This window comes from Capsicum annuum, chromosome 10 (assembly GCF_002878395.1).
Source record: "Capsicum annuum cultivar UCD-10X-F1 chromosome 10, UCD10Xv1.1, whole genome shotgun sequence".
In the NCBI taxonomy this organism is placed as follows: Eukaryota; Viridiplantae; Streptophyta; class Magnoliopsida; order Solanales; family Solanaceae; genus Capsicum; species Capsicum annuum.
In genome coordinates this window covers 21,815,568-21,830,608 of record NC_061120.1, presented here as the reverse complement: position 1 = coordinate 21,830,608, position 15,041 = coordinate 21,815,568, and the positions used below count along the sequence as shown (strand labels likewise).

General features: G+C 36.6%; 1 protein-coding gene and 1 long non-coding RNA gene across 3 annotated transcripts; one reads left to right on the top strand and one right to left on the bottom strand.

The window, feature by feature from the left end:
* Positions 1–3,459: 3,459 nt before the first annotated feature.
* LOC107844187 (calmodulin-binding protein 60 D) lies at positions 3,460–13,218 on the top strand. Of its 2 annotated transcripts, none has more exons than XM_016688665.2 (8): positions 3,460–3,919; positions 5,258–5,333; positions 6,583–6,641; positions 7,305–7,798; positions 7,889–8,049; positions 8,124–8,327; positions 10,029–10,272; positions 12,156–13,218. In XM_016688665.2, exons 1-8 carry the CDS (start codon positions 3,816–3,818, stop codon positions 12,701–12,703), a joined length of 1,890 nt encoding a protein of 629 aa, XP_016544151.2. In that variant the 5' UTR covers positions 3,460–3,815; the 3' UTR covers positions 12,704–13,218. The 2 variants fall into 2 exon arrangements, with proteins under 2 accessions (XP_016544151.2, XP_047254518.1); XM_047398562.1 differs by lacking the exon at positions 3,460–3,919 and adding an exon at positions 3,936–4,040.
* Positions 13,219–13,356: 138 nt separating this feature from the next.
* On the bottom strand, positions 13,357–14,796 carry LOC124888136. The gene is made up of 4 exons (XR_007046162.1): positions 14,451–14,796; positions 14,167–14,225; positions 13,950–14,082; positions 13,357–13,718 (listed from the first exon to the last, which is right to left on the bottom strand). It is a non-coding gene; the product is annotated as an uncharacterized LOC124888136 (long non-coding RNA).
* Positions 14,797–15,041: the final 245 nt, after the last annotated feature.

Sequence of the window (15,041 nt, the reverse complement as noted above, 5' to 3'; positions counted from 1 at the left end):
TTCTTCCTTCGTCTTCATCACCTTCAATAGTTCATTCATGTTCTTCACTTTCTTCACCAACTTTGAAATAATGAACTTAGATCGTTCATCAACCACATCATCCCTCCAAAGAAAAATGTTACACTTGTTTGATCCATAATATGGACAAGATCAAAATCTTCTTTTCTGAGTATTATCGGACCAAAAGTCTTTAAATGGAGTAAGAGACCATGATTGTATCGCACCTCCACATTCAACATTAGATCTTTCTTGTTTAAACAAATGTTATTCAAATCTAATTTTACATGCTAACTCTAATTTTAAAAAATTAAAAAGTAAAAATTAGTAAGAAGAAGTTTTACACAAACAAAGAAAATCAAGAAAGATATCAGAATTTTTTAGGACGAAATTTTTTTTACCTTCAACAATAGAGATAAAATCAGGAGAAGAGTAGAAGAAAGGAGGTTTATACCCCCCTTTAATAAATTATATTAAAGATTAAAGGAATTTAATGAAAATATATAAAATAAAAGGAAATTGAGGGGCTATGTGACAAAAAAAAGATAGGTTTATAATTATTTTAACACCTGCTTAATCTGCGTGAATACATACAGTGATCCAAGTGGACAAATATATGTCAGTTAAATACAATAAAAATAGTCTAGGAGGGTCATAGGACCCCCTCGAAGTTCAGAGGTCGTAACTGCAAATTTTGCCAAAGTATAGATATTCCTTTTTTTAAACTTGTATTCTATCCCCAAATTTTTAAAATGTTGAAAAAAATCCATGACACCACAAACCTACCTCACTTTTCATTTTTCAAATTCTAACCCTAGAAAATAAATGAAAAAAGAATTAAGTGGGTATGGAGTGAATTAAGTTTTGAGGGGAGCAGCTAGGGGTATGCATCGGTCGGTTCGGTTTGATTTTACGTGCTATTGGTTCGATTTATCAGTTTTTGATTTGTAAATATGTAAAACCAATAACCAATCAATAAGATATTTTCTTATCGATTTCGGTTTATCAATTTTTGGTCCTTAATGGTTCGGTTTTCGGTTTAACCAATAAGAAAATACTTATAAAATAGAAATAGAAACAACTAACATAAAAAAATGAAATCTTAATTACCGCCAAAACCTACGCAATGTAATTTAGTTTACAAGAATCTTCAAACTTGAACTGAATGTTAGTTAGAAAAAAAATTGAATCCTAATTGTTGGAAGCTATAAATGCTTCAACCTTTTTATTACGATAATAGCCGAACTTTATATTGTGCCTTTGTTGTCCTGAATAGGTTAATACTTTATGAATCGCTAAATTATGAATTAGTAGTGTATATAATCTATATACATACACGTCTCTCTATATATAGAGAGAGATAGATAGATAAAGAGAGGGAGAGAGAGATTTAAATATATATAACATAAATAGGGATAAAACAATAACTTAGTGTATCCTTATTGGGTTATCGGTTTAACCGATAACCCAATAAGCTAAAACCGATACCGAACCGTTTACCCAATAAATTTTTTTATAAAATCAATAAAAAATCGTTAACCCGATAACCCAATATCAATAACCCAATAACATTTTTATCGGTTTGGTTTATCGGTCGGTTCGATTTTTGCACAGCCTTAGGAGCAGCTCCTCTCCAGTATATTTATTGTCCAGTTTATCCAGTGAAGGAGTAATCTACTGACAGCTGGACAATTATAGATCTAAGGGTTAGTAATTGATTAACCCAAAAAGCTCTTTAAACTATGGTTAAAACAAAATATTTGGTCTGGCTAACTACCAGATAAGGTAAAATCAGAGAATACTGCAAATTTTTTAGAGAGAGTTGCGACAAAAATTATGCAGAAAATTTTTTCTGTTGGAAAAAGATTTTCTTACCATGGAAAAAAGATTTCAACGGGAAATCGATACAACAGTCGACAGACAACTAAACCGTTTACAAAGCTCAACAATAGAAGATCGCAAAGAACAAAATCAGTAGAAAAATAATTTTATTTTCTTGGAAAGAAGCGACGACACAAAAACAGGTTATTCGTTGCTTTATACTGGGACGCAGGGCCTTTTATAGTTCAGCCCTTCCTGGGACAAGGTGCACTGCCGTGTTCAACTCTGATAGTGTTGAGAAGATAGTTGTTGATGGTCCTACCAGCGACGTGAACGTTAGTGAGTCGTTGGGAGTTGTTGTTCAACATCCACATAATTTCAATTATGTGTCTGAAATTACTTAATAGGTGTTATTCTAGATGACTCTATTTAACTCCTATAAAAGCCCTTTTAGTAGCAGTGTGTAAGAGTCAAGTTTTTCAACATATTAAGAAGTGAGCTTAATGTTTAGCTTCCTCTTTGTGCCCTATGATATTATCAAGTGATGCTTTTCACTCAAGATTTTGTAATATCTATTGAATGTAGTGGTACTTCCAAGTATTAAGTAATTCAGACCAAGACAAACACATAGAAATGCACACTAGGACGATAATAAAGGGCAGCCCGGTGCACTAAAGCTTCCGCTATGCATGAGGTCCAAGAAAGGGCCGAACCAAAGTGTTTATTATACATAGCTTTACCTTGCATTTTTGCAAGGTGTTATTTCCATGGGTTGAACCCGTGACCTCCAGGTCACATGGCAACGACTTTACAAGTTACTCCAACCCGGGAGAGGCACACTAGAATGATAGTCTATTCAAATTATGACTTAAGAGGATAATGTATATAGTGATGAAAACCTGCTCCTCCATCACTGTAAACAGGTTCACAAGGCACAGAGGTCTTATCCTATCAACGACATAATATGAAATACACATTTAACCTTTGGAGTAGCAGCTCCTTTTCTTCATTCAACCAAGCTACCAATTATTTTTGGATCGACATTAAGCTGATGTGGTAGGGGTAGGATTTAAAGATGTAAATTAAACCAACCAACTTGAGCAAGATTCTCGTCATTAACGTTGCTGATAGGGAAAATAAATAAAATATAAAACTGATGTGTATTTTAACCATGGTTTAAAGAGCTTTTTGGGTTAATCAATTATTAACCCTTAGATCTATAATTGTCCAGTTGTCAGTAGATTACCCCTCAACTGGACAAACTGAACAATAAATATACTGCAGAGGAGCTGCTCCCAGTTTTGAGAGTGGGTAAGCATTCTAAATATTCTCAAGACACTATTACCTCCCCTAACTATAGCCAAAGTTGATACAACACACTTTAACTTCACATGAGTTTTACTACATTTCTAAGCTCAATTTTGCTAGATTATTGTCATTCTCTATACTTATGTGACACCTTCTATGTTGATATGATACATTTTATCAGATATTTTAATTTTAAATTTTGTTATGTTACATAAACATAAAAAGTAAATAATAATAAAATTTCATCTACCTAAATTTTTAATGTATAATTTGGAATGGGAACATGTCTTTTCCAAAAAATAATTAAAACACCTAAAGTTAAAGATGTATCGTACAAAAAAAGCAATGCCCGCCTCTCTCTCTCTCTTTTATCATATAGTAGCATTGTCTTATATCATCAAAATAGTACTCCAATAAAAGATCCATTATGTGAGCCAAAACCAACAGTAACCATTTAACAGTTAGTGCAGAGTCTGCAAGATCTTCCTCGAACTTTCCGCGAAACCTCTCTTCCCCATTTCTCCCTTCGCTCTTTCAATTTTCCCGCTTTCCCTTTTCGCTTTCACCTTTGTTTTCTTTAATTTCCCTCTTTTTAACCTTTTTCTTTCCCGTTAGTAATCTGATACTCTTGCAACTCAAAATTTAAATGTGAAAAACAGTTGAAAAAAAGAATCAGATCTAAATTGAAAATGGAGAGAAATTACAGGGAAAGAGCTAGTGGAGAAAAACGTTCACTTGATGCTAGTAATAGTGAAGAAGGTCAACCTGATAGAAAAAGACCTGCTCTTGCCAGGTAATTCATTGAGAACTCTATATATGCTATATTTTTAGATTATGTTAAGAATGCATTTGTTGCTTCTTTCCTTATGTAAGGGCGGCTCAATAAAATTGGCAGCTAAATGCAACTTTAACCGGTGGCGTTATTTTTTCTGCTCAATATTTTCTTAGAAGAACAATTAACTTTTTCTTTCTTTATTTCAATTGAGCTGATTTTGCTATGCCAATTGAATAACAGTGTTTAACTTGGGGGACTCAGTAAGATTGGTGGCCTAAAATCCAACTCTAATAGGAGGTCTTATTGTTTTTTTTTTTTTTCTAAAAAAAGAAAAATTAACTTATAAATATATCTTGCTTAATAAACTAGAGTTCTTGGGTTCGAGCCTCAAAGTCAGAACTCCCATAGTTTTGAGGCAAAGCTCTTGTTTTATTGGCTTGATCTATTGGACGGCCCTGTGTGGAACATTGATTTTTCATCAAATTAGTAATCGTGTTTCAGTAGGAGGTAGAGTTAAATTTTGATAAATTTGGGGAGCTACTTGTTGAAGACCAAGTAAGTTCTTGGGAGGGTGAAGGCTGAGAGTGATCAAGCATAATGGGGTAGTGAGTAATAAATTTGTTGAGAGAAGTTATAATCTTGATGGATATGTTTGTCGTGCCATCTCGAAGATCTTTGAGAGCAGATAATCTGTTTGATTGTTGTTTGGAAATTGGGAAAAGGAAGAGTTAAGTTTGTCTTGATGATTAGTGACAAGTTAAGCATGTTCTCTAAAGCTCAATTCTTATCAGATTACCGGACCTGTTGATATGGTGCAACATTTCAAGAGGTTCATAGTGCTGTCTGCTGAGTAAATCGAATTGGGGTGATCCGAGCGATATTCGTGATAGTTGCCACCTCTTGTTGCCAATATCTTGCAAAATTGATATGGCATGATTGCTTGCCACGGTAATAGAAGTGATGTAGTAGGTCTGTTACCATGTCTAGTCAAGGTTTGAGCTTTCAATTGTCAGTAGGATTAGCCAGACCTTGCAAAGAGATGAACGGAATTTGCAAACATGAAAACATACATGAGCATCCCAAGTCAACTGCTTAGAAATCCTCTATACGCTTTGGTATCTTGGACAGTCAAATCAGATGTGTCAGTCAACTGTATTTTGTGCAAAACAATAGATTCATAGTTATTTGGATGTTATATTTTGTGCTTTAATCTTACATGAAACTGTGTGAACTAGTTTATTATCTTCTTCTTTGTGAAAGCTGCAATTCAATACCCATTGTTTCTGAGCTCATACTTTTTGTGTGTCGTTCAAGGTAACTGTTACATTTTTATTGAAAACTACATGGTTAATGCAGTGTTATTGTTGAAGCGCTCAAGGTGGACAGTCTGCAGAAACTCTGCTCATCGCTGGAGCCAATTCTTCGGAGGGTTGTAAGATTAACAGGCCCTTTGTAACTCCTCTTCTCATTAACCATATAAGTATCACTTTCATTGTGATCTCTTAACTACCTTAATACATGGAAGTCACAACCAACCATTCAGTTATACCTTGTACTGCTTCAACATTATCTAATTCCTGTATGAGTAGGAAACTACAGATATTTACTTATCAGTGTATAACGAAATTAACACGAAAAAATGAAAAGATGCATAAATTTATGTCCATACAAGCTAAACAGAACAAGTTATAAATATTTCATCTTGAAGTACTGCTTAGTATTGATGATTACGGCATGGGTTTATGAGGCCATTGTCTGCTATGTCATTGTGTTGGATTATACTATTAACAATCAGAGCGGATCCAGGAATTGAACGGGGGCACCACTATCTTTAAAATAGACATGTTTTTTTCCTTCAAATAACAAAGACATATCAATTACTTACCACAAAGTTTGTGGTGGTACTCTTTGAAAATTAAGAAAAAAACAAGAAGCGACCAATTAAATGGAAAAAAGAAAACTGAGCTGTAACTACGAAATGTCAAAAAATCAAAATTTGGGAAAATGGTAAATTGGGAATCAAACCTAGGTGAGCCCATTAAATGTCCACATGTGCACCCCAAATCGACCGATGGAATCACTTTATGTTTGTTACTAGGGGTGCCAATACAGAAATATATACACAATTTAAGATGTATACACATATATACCTACATTTTTTCGGAGTTTACCGGGTGCCCATGACCCTCTACCCTAAGAAGCTTCACCTCTGTTAACAATAATGGGTGCACCCCGTGAAAGTGTTCGGAATATCTATGTCTCTGTTCACAGTGTCAATGCTTCCTCGAGATGCCATTTTCTCAAGTTTTTCTTTCTTATCTGGCAGTTTTAAGTGTGTTAAGACTTTCTCTTCTGTTAAAAACAAGATGTAATTTAAGTTGGTGCATGGGAAAGTGATTTAATGATCTCAATTTCAAGGTTTTATTATGAATACATTTGGGAATGGCTATTTTTTCATGTACTGATGCATGACATTCAAAGATTTTGATCACATAAGTCTATTCATCAGTACATAAGCTCCTATGTTTGTTGGAAACAATGCTGAAGTGTGCTTTATGTTTCCTGCTTTTGGGATCACTGCGCAATGCTTAATCTTTCATTCATGTTGCACTTACACAAGATGTCTTCTGCCTTTGTGGCTCTTGTATCTTTATTTCTGGATGTTCCTTTGTGCTCACTAGGTTAGTGAAGAAGTGGAGCGTGCTTTGGCAAAACTTGGCCCTACTAAACTTAATGCAAGGTATGTCAGGTTCTAGTTGTTTATAATTTATCCCCTTGAGGATCATTTGATTTACTTTTGAACCTATCAATGTTTACTCTAAACAGAATTGAGACGTGAACATTAGAGAGGAGGTTTGCCTGGTTTTGAATTGATGTTATAAATTTAGGTCAGGCTGGCACCCATAGTAGCAGTCATGTATTCAGTTGTGTTCTGTTGATCAATTTGTTGATTAGAGTCCACGTTGTAGATTTGTCATGCAATGATAGTGCTGCATGGCACTGGCAGCAATATCAGAGTCAGTTTGGTCAAACAAGTGGTTACGGAGACAGGATGTCAGTTTGGAGAGGTACTAGAGTGTTAAAAGAAATGTCCCTGTTTAGTCTTTATTGTCATGGAGCTTCACAAATGGTTAGATATTAAAGCATACTAAATGGAAAGGGCCAGGCTTCAATCAGATTGGAATGACTATTTTCTTTCACTTAGTATCTGTTGCTTAATCTGATCTGCTCACATTAAAATACTCTCTATGGTATTATCAAACAGAAACTACCCTTTGCTTCGCTGGTTTTATTGGAATTGTCATAGTTCCAAACTGTCTCTGCTTGCTTGAGTTCCAGTGTAATTTTGCTTTAAATGACTTTCCCCTCAGCCTTGATACTGAACAGCTAAAAAATGATACAGGGTTTCTCCAAAAAGAATTGAAGCGCCAAATGGGAGAAATTTGCAGCTTCAGTTCAGGTCTAAATTGTCACTGCCTCTCTTTACAGGAGGAAAAGTAGAAGGAGAGCAGGGTTCTGCAATCCATATTGTCTTGCTTGATGGAAATACTGGCCATGTTGTAACATCAGGCCCAGAGTCCTCTGTTAAACTAGATGTTGTTGTGCTTGGGGGAGATTTTAATAACGAGGATGATGAGGGCTGGACTGAAGAAGAATTTGAGTCTCACATTGTGAAGGAGCGTGATGGGAAAAGGCCGCTTGTTACAGGAGACTTGCAAGTGATATTGAAGGAAGGTGTAGGTAGTCTCGGTGAGTTTACATTTACTGACAACTCTAGCTGGATTAGAAGCAGAAAGTTCAGGCTAGGTTTAAAAGTTGTATCAGGTTCTCGAGAGGGAATTCACATTCGTGAGGCAAAAACAGAATCCTTCAGTGTGAAGGATCATCGAGGAGAATGTAAGTCTGTATTATGTCACGTGCCATTTTATATGCAAGTTACAACTATCTTATCTGTTGTAATTGTGTGACTGTCGTCTTCTTCTTCAGTGTACAAGAAACATTATCCTCCTGCATTAAACGATGAAGTTTGGAGATTGGAAAAGATAGGAAAAGACGGATCCTTCCACAAGAGACTAAATAAAGCTGGTGTATATTCGGTGGAAGACTTTCTAAGACTCATCGTGAGAGACTGTCAGAGGCTCCGAAACGTAATAATATCAAACCTAATAATTTGATAATTGTATCTGACATTTTTTAAAAACTTTTCACGTAATTATCTCAGATCCTGGGAAGTGGAATGTCAAATAAGATGTGGGATGCTCTTGTGGAGCACGCTAAGACCTGTGTTCTTAGTGGGAAGCTCTACGTCTATTATCCTGATGATTTGAAGAGTGTTGGGGTTGTTTTTAGCAATATCTATGAGTTGTGTGGTTTAATCTCCGGTGGACAGTATCATTCAGTTGATTCTCTTTCAGAGGATCAAAAGGTTTGTATTCTTGAATTCATTTTCCTCTTTAACATAATTATATTTGATTCTTTCTTCTCTTTTCTGCTTTTGAACAAGTTATGAACCCATCTAACAATTTCTTAAATTACGAAAAGAGAGAATAGTATGCTCTTCAATTTTCTTGCAGTAAAAGCAGGGAAGAATTCATCTTTTCCAGCACCTACAAAAAAAAAATAAAAATTAATTTGAAATATTGGATACTAAAGTCAAGGAAATGGGTGCTATCAAGCATGTCCCTAGATGGGTTAAATCTAGGTTTTTGTTATCCGCAGACCAAAAACTTTTGGTCCAACCTTCTTTGACCAAAAGTTATTTGAGATTGAGTATTTATACTAAGCCATTTTCAGCTTATTTGAATCCAATTCCGCTCTCCCAGTCGCCACCCTGTTTTTAATTTTTATGCAATTTGCATGATTCTTTTACTAAATCTGTTTTTAGCCTATCTAAATGCTGATGATATTGTGTTAATTAACGAAACTAGCGAGGGTGTGAACCAAAAGCTTGAACTATAGAGAAGCATGTCAAGAGAATAAGGGTTTTCGGATAAGTAGACATAAGATTAAATACCTGCATTGCAGGTTTAGTCGGCATGAGAGGAGAGAAGTTGAGGTGAAAGTAGATGGAATTGCAGTGCGAAAATGCAAATAATTTAGATATTTAGGCTCGTTGTGTCAAGAGAATGGAATGATAGATGAAGATATTACTCATAAGTCATAGGATTAAAACTGGATGGTTGAAATGGAGAAGTGCTACTGGGGTGTTATGTGATAGAAGGATACTTTCCAAAGTGAAATGTAAGTTCTATAAAACATCTATAAGGCCGGTTATGTTGTATTATGTATGGTTGTGATGTTGGGATGCTGAAGTCCAACATATTCACGAGACGAGTCTTGCGGAGATGCAGATACTAAGATGGATTTGGTCATGCTAGATTAATAGGATTAGAAATGACCACATTCGCCAGGAAGTGAAAGTAGCACCACACATTGATGATAAAGTGTGAGGTCTTTTGAGATAATTTGGACATGTTCTGTCGATCTATAGATGCACCGGTCCGTTGGTGTGGAACTATGGTAAATGAAGGTGTTAAAAGAGGATGGAGTAGACCTAAAATTACATGGAAGGAAGTGGTCTCAAAAGTCGTACAATTGCTTGGTATCAAGACTGACTTAGCTAATGATATGGCCCAATGGAAGAAAAAGATCCATATAGGTGATAGCTACTAATTGAGGATAGGTTTTAGACGTGTGGAATTTTTATTGTTCTTATTATTAGTATTTTACATCTCTCTCTCTCTCTCTCTCTCTCTCTCTCTCTATATATATATATATATATATATATATATTATATTTTTTCACGTATTTCTCTCTTCTTTTTTTGTTTGTTGTATAGTTTTTGATGTATTTTGTAACTTTTATTTGTTTATTATTATAATGATATCAACTTAAATAACGAAATGGGGATTCATATAGTTATCCCCAACTTATTTGAGAATAAGGCATAGTTGTTTTTAGCCTATATTTTGATGTAGTTTGTACTTTCGTCTGTGTCATATTGTAAAACTTAGAAATAGTGGTTACTAGTATATAAAATGTTACTACCATTTGCATAAGCTTGACTTTGGATTTTACTTCCCGGGTATGAGGAAGAGCTTAAGCAAACATCAAAATGCTCTTGCAGGAATATGTGGACACCTTAGTCAAAAAGGCATATGACAACTGGATGCATGTTGTTGAATATGATGGCAAATCTCTTTTAAGCCTTAATCAGAATAAACCCTCAGATGCTCCTCAATATGATCTCGCAACTGGCTCTCAGAAACATTCTAATTCTTTTGATCATCAACTCAATCTGCCAAGTCTTCCCGCTTCAACTTCATCAGAGCAGCCCTGTATGAATCCAGGATTGAACATGGAATTGGGAGGTAAAATTATGCATCCGATGCAAGATATTAGTTGGATGCTTAGGAAATGTTATCTTGAAGTGAGTTATATTGTGTTCATTGTTTAGTGTTTTGTTTTTACTGCTGCTTTGGCTTCTTAGAGCTCCTTTGGTAACAACAACGTATCTAGTGTAATCCTACAAATGGGGTCCGGGGAGGGTAGAGTGTATGCAACCTTACCCCTACTTTGGGACGTAGGGAGCTCCTTCAGTAACTGAAAGATGACTCATTGCTGGAGCCTGGAAACATGAATCTAAATAACAAGAAATTCCACAGATACAGTAATTTACGCCTGAACTCTGAGAATATATAATGCATCGGATATTATCTGAAATGCCCTTGTTTCCTAAGTATAAACCATCAAGAGTCGATATTATCCTAGACTTGTGCTATTGTGCTGTAGTGCTGTTGTCTTTAGCAGTCTATGATTGTGGATTTTCTGATAACTTGTTTTCCAGAAAATGAGGACAAGATGCGGGAAGTGAGATTGAGATGGTTCGGGTATGTGATGAGGAGGGGAACGGATGCCCCAATTCGTAGGTGTGAGAGGCTAGCTTTGGATGGTTTCAGGCGGGGTAGAGATAGGCCGAAGAAATACTGGAGGGAGATGATTAGACGTGACATGGAGCAGTCAGCTTACTGAGGACATGACCCTAGTTAGGAAGGTATGGAGGACACGAATTAGGATAGGAGGCTAGTGCGTGTGGGTGAGTCTTAGTCAGTAGTTAGGAGAGTTTTGGTATAGCCGGACTGGTAGTCTTAGGGCTGTGTCCATAACTTGGAGCTGTTAGTTAGGAGAGTTTGGGTGTGGTGGGTGCCTTTGGTTTGTTGGTGTATGGTGTTACTTTGTGGGTGTCTTATTTCTGTTATTCCATCTTGTTTCATGATTTATTACAACTTTGTTTACTGTCTTTTGTCTTGAGCTGGGGGGGTCTATCAGAAACAACCTCTCTACTCCCTCGGAGGTTGTGGTATGAACTGCGTACATTTTACCCTCTCCAGACCCCACTATGTGGGAATACATTGGGTTAGTTGTTTTCCAGAACATGGTTCGTCATTTTCACCAGCTTGAGCTTTCTCTTCATAAAATCAATTATGCCTTTCGCATCCATTAGTTATGATTTATTGTGCATAGGTTTTTGTCTTCAAGATTTCACATATAGCTTTAACAGCCAAAAAGTTAGAAAAACAAATTGATTTTCTCTCATCTGATTATCTGTCTTCTTCTGTGTCAATGAAGAGAGGAGTGATACTTGTGACTTTTAGGTTTTCATTGTTCTCTATTATACGCACATAACAAGTACATGTTTTTCAAGTTTACTGGTAAGAAATTATTCACCTTGGCTCTGAGCTGTACTGAAAGAAACCTATCATAGGTGTCTCACATATCATTAGTGATCTTCCTGTCTCTAAGCAAGTTAATTCATTATTTCAGAATATTACTCCCTCCAATGACGCCACCTTTAGAGAGTAGAGGACTACAATAGAGTGTTGAATCAGTGTAACAATATTTCAAGTATGATGATGTGATGTTTTTCTCTGACCCAACTTAAACAACAGTTCTTTCCTTCCTTCTGCATCTGCTAAAATAGTATCCAAGTCAAATTTACTTCTTAGTCACCATACCTAATCAAGTTGTCTCTAAAACGGGACACAGTACCTTAAGCTGTATATTTTACCTACATATATGACTCGTTCTAGTTAAGCACTTGAAGGCTTTATAGCGTTCACCTAACAAGTGGCTGATTTATGTATGAATAACTTGCCAGTAGAGCTAATTCACAGATATGCTATAACACTTGTTTGTCTCTAGCATAACTTTTACCAAGTTTTGCCTCATACTTAGCTTATCTCTGTTTTGCCAGGATATAATGGTAGTCTCATGGATACATATACCACAGAGTCTCAGAACACGAATCTCAGTGTCAATGAACAGTTAAGCGGTGCTTCATTTCCTCAAAACCACTTTGTAGGCACATCGCAACAAGCTCAGCCACCTGGAAGTGAGAGCATACTGGCCCTTCACCCACCACAGTCATCATTTTCTAGCTTTTTTGCTGCTAACACTCCTAATTCATCCTATAAAGGAGCTGATGACTTCTTCACAGAGGAAGAAATACGCACAAGAAGTCATGAAATGCTAGAGAATGACGACATGCAACATCTTCTCCATATATTCAACATGGGTGGCCAGCATCATGCTTCTTCAAGTACCCCAGAAGATAATTACCCATATGGATCACCGTACATGCCCAGTATGTCCTCAAGCTTTGGTATTAATGAGGACCGGACACGTTCAGGTAGGGCTGTTGTTGGGTGGCTCAAACTGAAAGCAGCATTGAGATGGGGCATCTTCATCAGGAAGAAAGCTGCTGAGAAAAGAGCACAAATTGTTGAATTGGATGACTCCTAGATTCGATTTTTCAGTTCTACTAGCATCATCCGCTTGGAGGCTGAATTCACTTCAAATTTGATAAATTTGTTTCGTTGTAAAGTACGTGTGCAACGTGATGTTTGGGCTTCCCGCTTCCTCTGATGAGTACTATCACTGGCCATTGGAGTTTGGTCATCCAGCCATGAATACAGATCTGGTGCTAGTTTAGGCTCAATCCAATATCCGGCAAGTGTTCTGAGATTTTCTCAGCACATGATCTGCATTTTGAGGACATCATTCTTAGTTCAGGCTGATACCCGAGTTGGAGAGGACATCAGCTACTCCAGGGAGACATGCAAGTAACTTCAGTTCTCTTAACTCAAGATGTTTGTTGGCTGGTAGCTGCTAGTTTACTTTCTTATTACTCTTGACTAGTGTTTTAACTCTCCTAGTGCATTCCTCCAAACTAGTTTCAATCAAAGAAAATCTAATCTTTGCTGTAAAACAATTGTATATGAAATTGATAAAAATATGATATTTGGGCGATTTAAGCATTTCTTGTACTTGTGCAGCTCCAATCTGTTGGCATTCTGTATCAGAGACATCTTCAATCCTCATCAAGGATACAAATCAAAGCATGTTTTCTTGCAGCCAAAGAAAACGGAAGTTTTAACCCATGATGCTGATACAGACAAATTAAAACACAGTTATGTATTATCTCTACCTAGGCAAATTAATATTCAGATTTTTTTAAAATGTTAGATAAATAATATTTTATACAATAGATTCATGCAGTCCAATCCTTCTCCGGATTTATGACTTGATCCCCAACAATTCCCCAACAATTACTTGATCACAGAAAAGGCGAATAGGTTGGGAAAACAGGTCGCGGGATCCTCATTTTTTCACATGTAACTCCAAGATCGTCTAACGTTGTGGGGAGGTGTTCTATTTACATGATTTTCTAAGTTCCCTCACATGAAGACACTGTCGTATGCATTAACAACTGCTTCATAGTCTGCCCGATCAACATGCAGCTTCTTCTTCTTTGCACCTGTATAAAAGAAAAAAAGAATTGAAATACACTGACATCACATATTAGATTTAGGTTTCAAGCAACAACAACATACTCAGTGTTATCCCACAGGTGGGGCTCGGTGAGGGTAGAGTGTATGCAGACCTTACCCCTAAATTGGAAGGTAAAGAGGATGTTTTGACCCTCTGCTAGATTTAGGTTTCAAGGATATTCAAAATTAGGTATATTCAATAACTGACTTCTTCTTACTTGCATTGGCTTCCTTTTCAGCCTTATCAATTGCAGTAACAGAAGAAGCAATATCTTTAGCATCTCGTCTTTTCAACCGAGTAATCGACAGTCTCATAACTGCCTTGAGCAGTCCGATTTAATGGTAACTTTTCTGTAAAAAGGAAATCGTAATTTCCTAATCAGAATCAAGGCTCCGACAACCTACAAAAACCACGTATAAACAAATTTGCCAAACCTCATACGGTCTCAGCTTTATGAGAAATTAGCTCAGCATATCCAAGAAATCACTCTTCACTGTTGGGAATAAAATTATCAAGGGTCTTATCATCACCAAATGAGTATGCAAACACATGAAAATGATATGCACCACCAACTACTTGTTCATTGGGAGATGAAACAACAAAACTAGATTGTAAAGAAATGGCCCAATTTTCAGCTAATTCAGGTGGTGTACTTCTCATTCTTAGAATCGAAAATGTGCAGCTACGAAATACTAAAAAGATTGTTCATAGTCTTGACCTTTGTTGACGAAGTTTTTCAGCTGGATCTAGAGACAAATCCTTGCCTTTCTTTTCAACGGACTTGGCAGCAGTTTCCCAACAGGCGGTTCTGGTTTAGGTGCCTGTTTAATCCACGACAGTTCAGTTGATTAGACCAAGAAGTAGAACATTCCGTACCGAGAAAGTATAGTTCAAGGTAGAGACAAATCATCACCAACATAAAAACCAAAGAAATTAGAATTGATGCGTCACCGGTGCGTTGCAGCTTATCGAGTATATGACCTTAAATAGGAAGGTGTGGAGGACATAGATAAAAGTAGAAGGGTAGTAGATAGGATTGTGTCCATAACAAGTGAGTAGGAGTGTGTTATCCGTGTAATGACCCTTCAGGTCATTTTCCATATTTATGCTTATCTTCACCTTTTGAGCTTCTCCATAACTACCCCAAGTCATTTATGACTTGCTGGGACTGAAGGTTTGGTTACCGGGCAATTCGTTTGGTTTTTAGAGTCAACTCCCTGTTTAGAAGTCTTCGTTGGTTCCAAATGGCCACCGATCAAAAACTTCAGCGAAACGATCTCGGATGAAAATTTCAATTGCGCTAGCATAT

What these genes read in the sequence shown, in the direction of transcription:
- LOC107844187 (XM_016688665.2), top strand. Translation starts at nt 3,816, where the DNA reads ATGGAGAGAAATTACAGGGAAAGAGCTAGTGGAGAAAAACGTTCACTT. An exon ending in ACTGTCAGAGGCTCCGAAAC is followed by an intron (nt 8,050 to 8,123) that starts GTAATAATATCA and finishes TAATTATCTCAG; the next exon opens with ATCCTGGGAAGTGGAATGTC. An exon ending in ATTGAACATGGAATTGGGAG is followed by an intron (nt 10,273 to 12,155) that starts GTAAAATTATGC and finishes CTGTTTTGCCAG; the next exon opens with GATATAATGGTAGTCTCATG.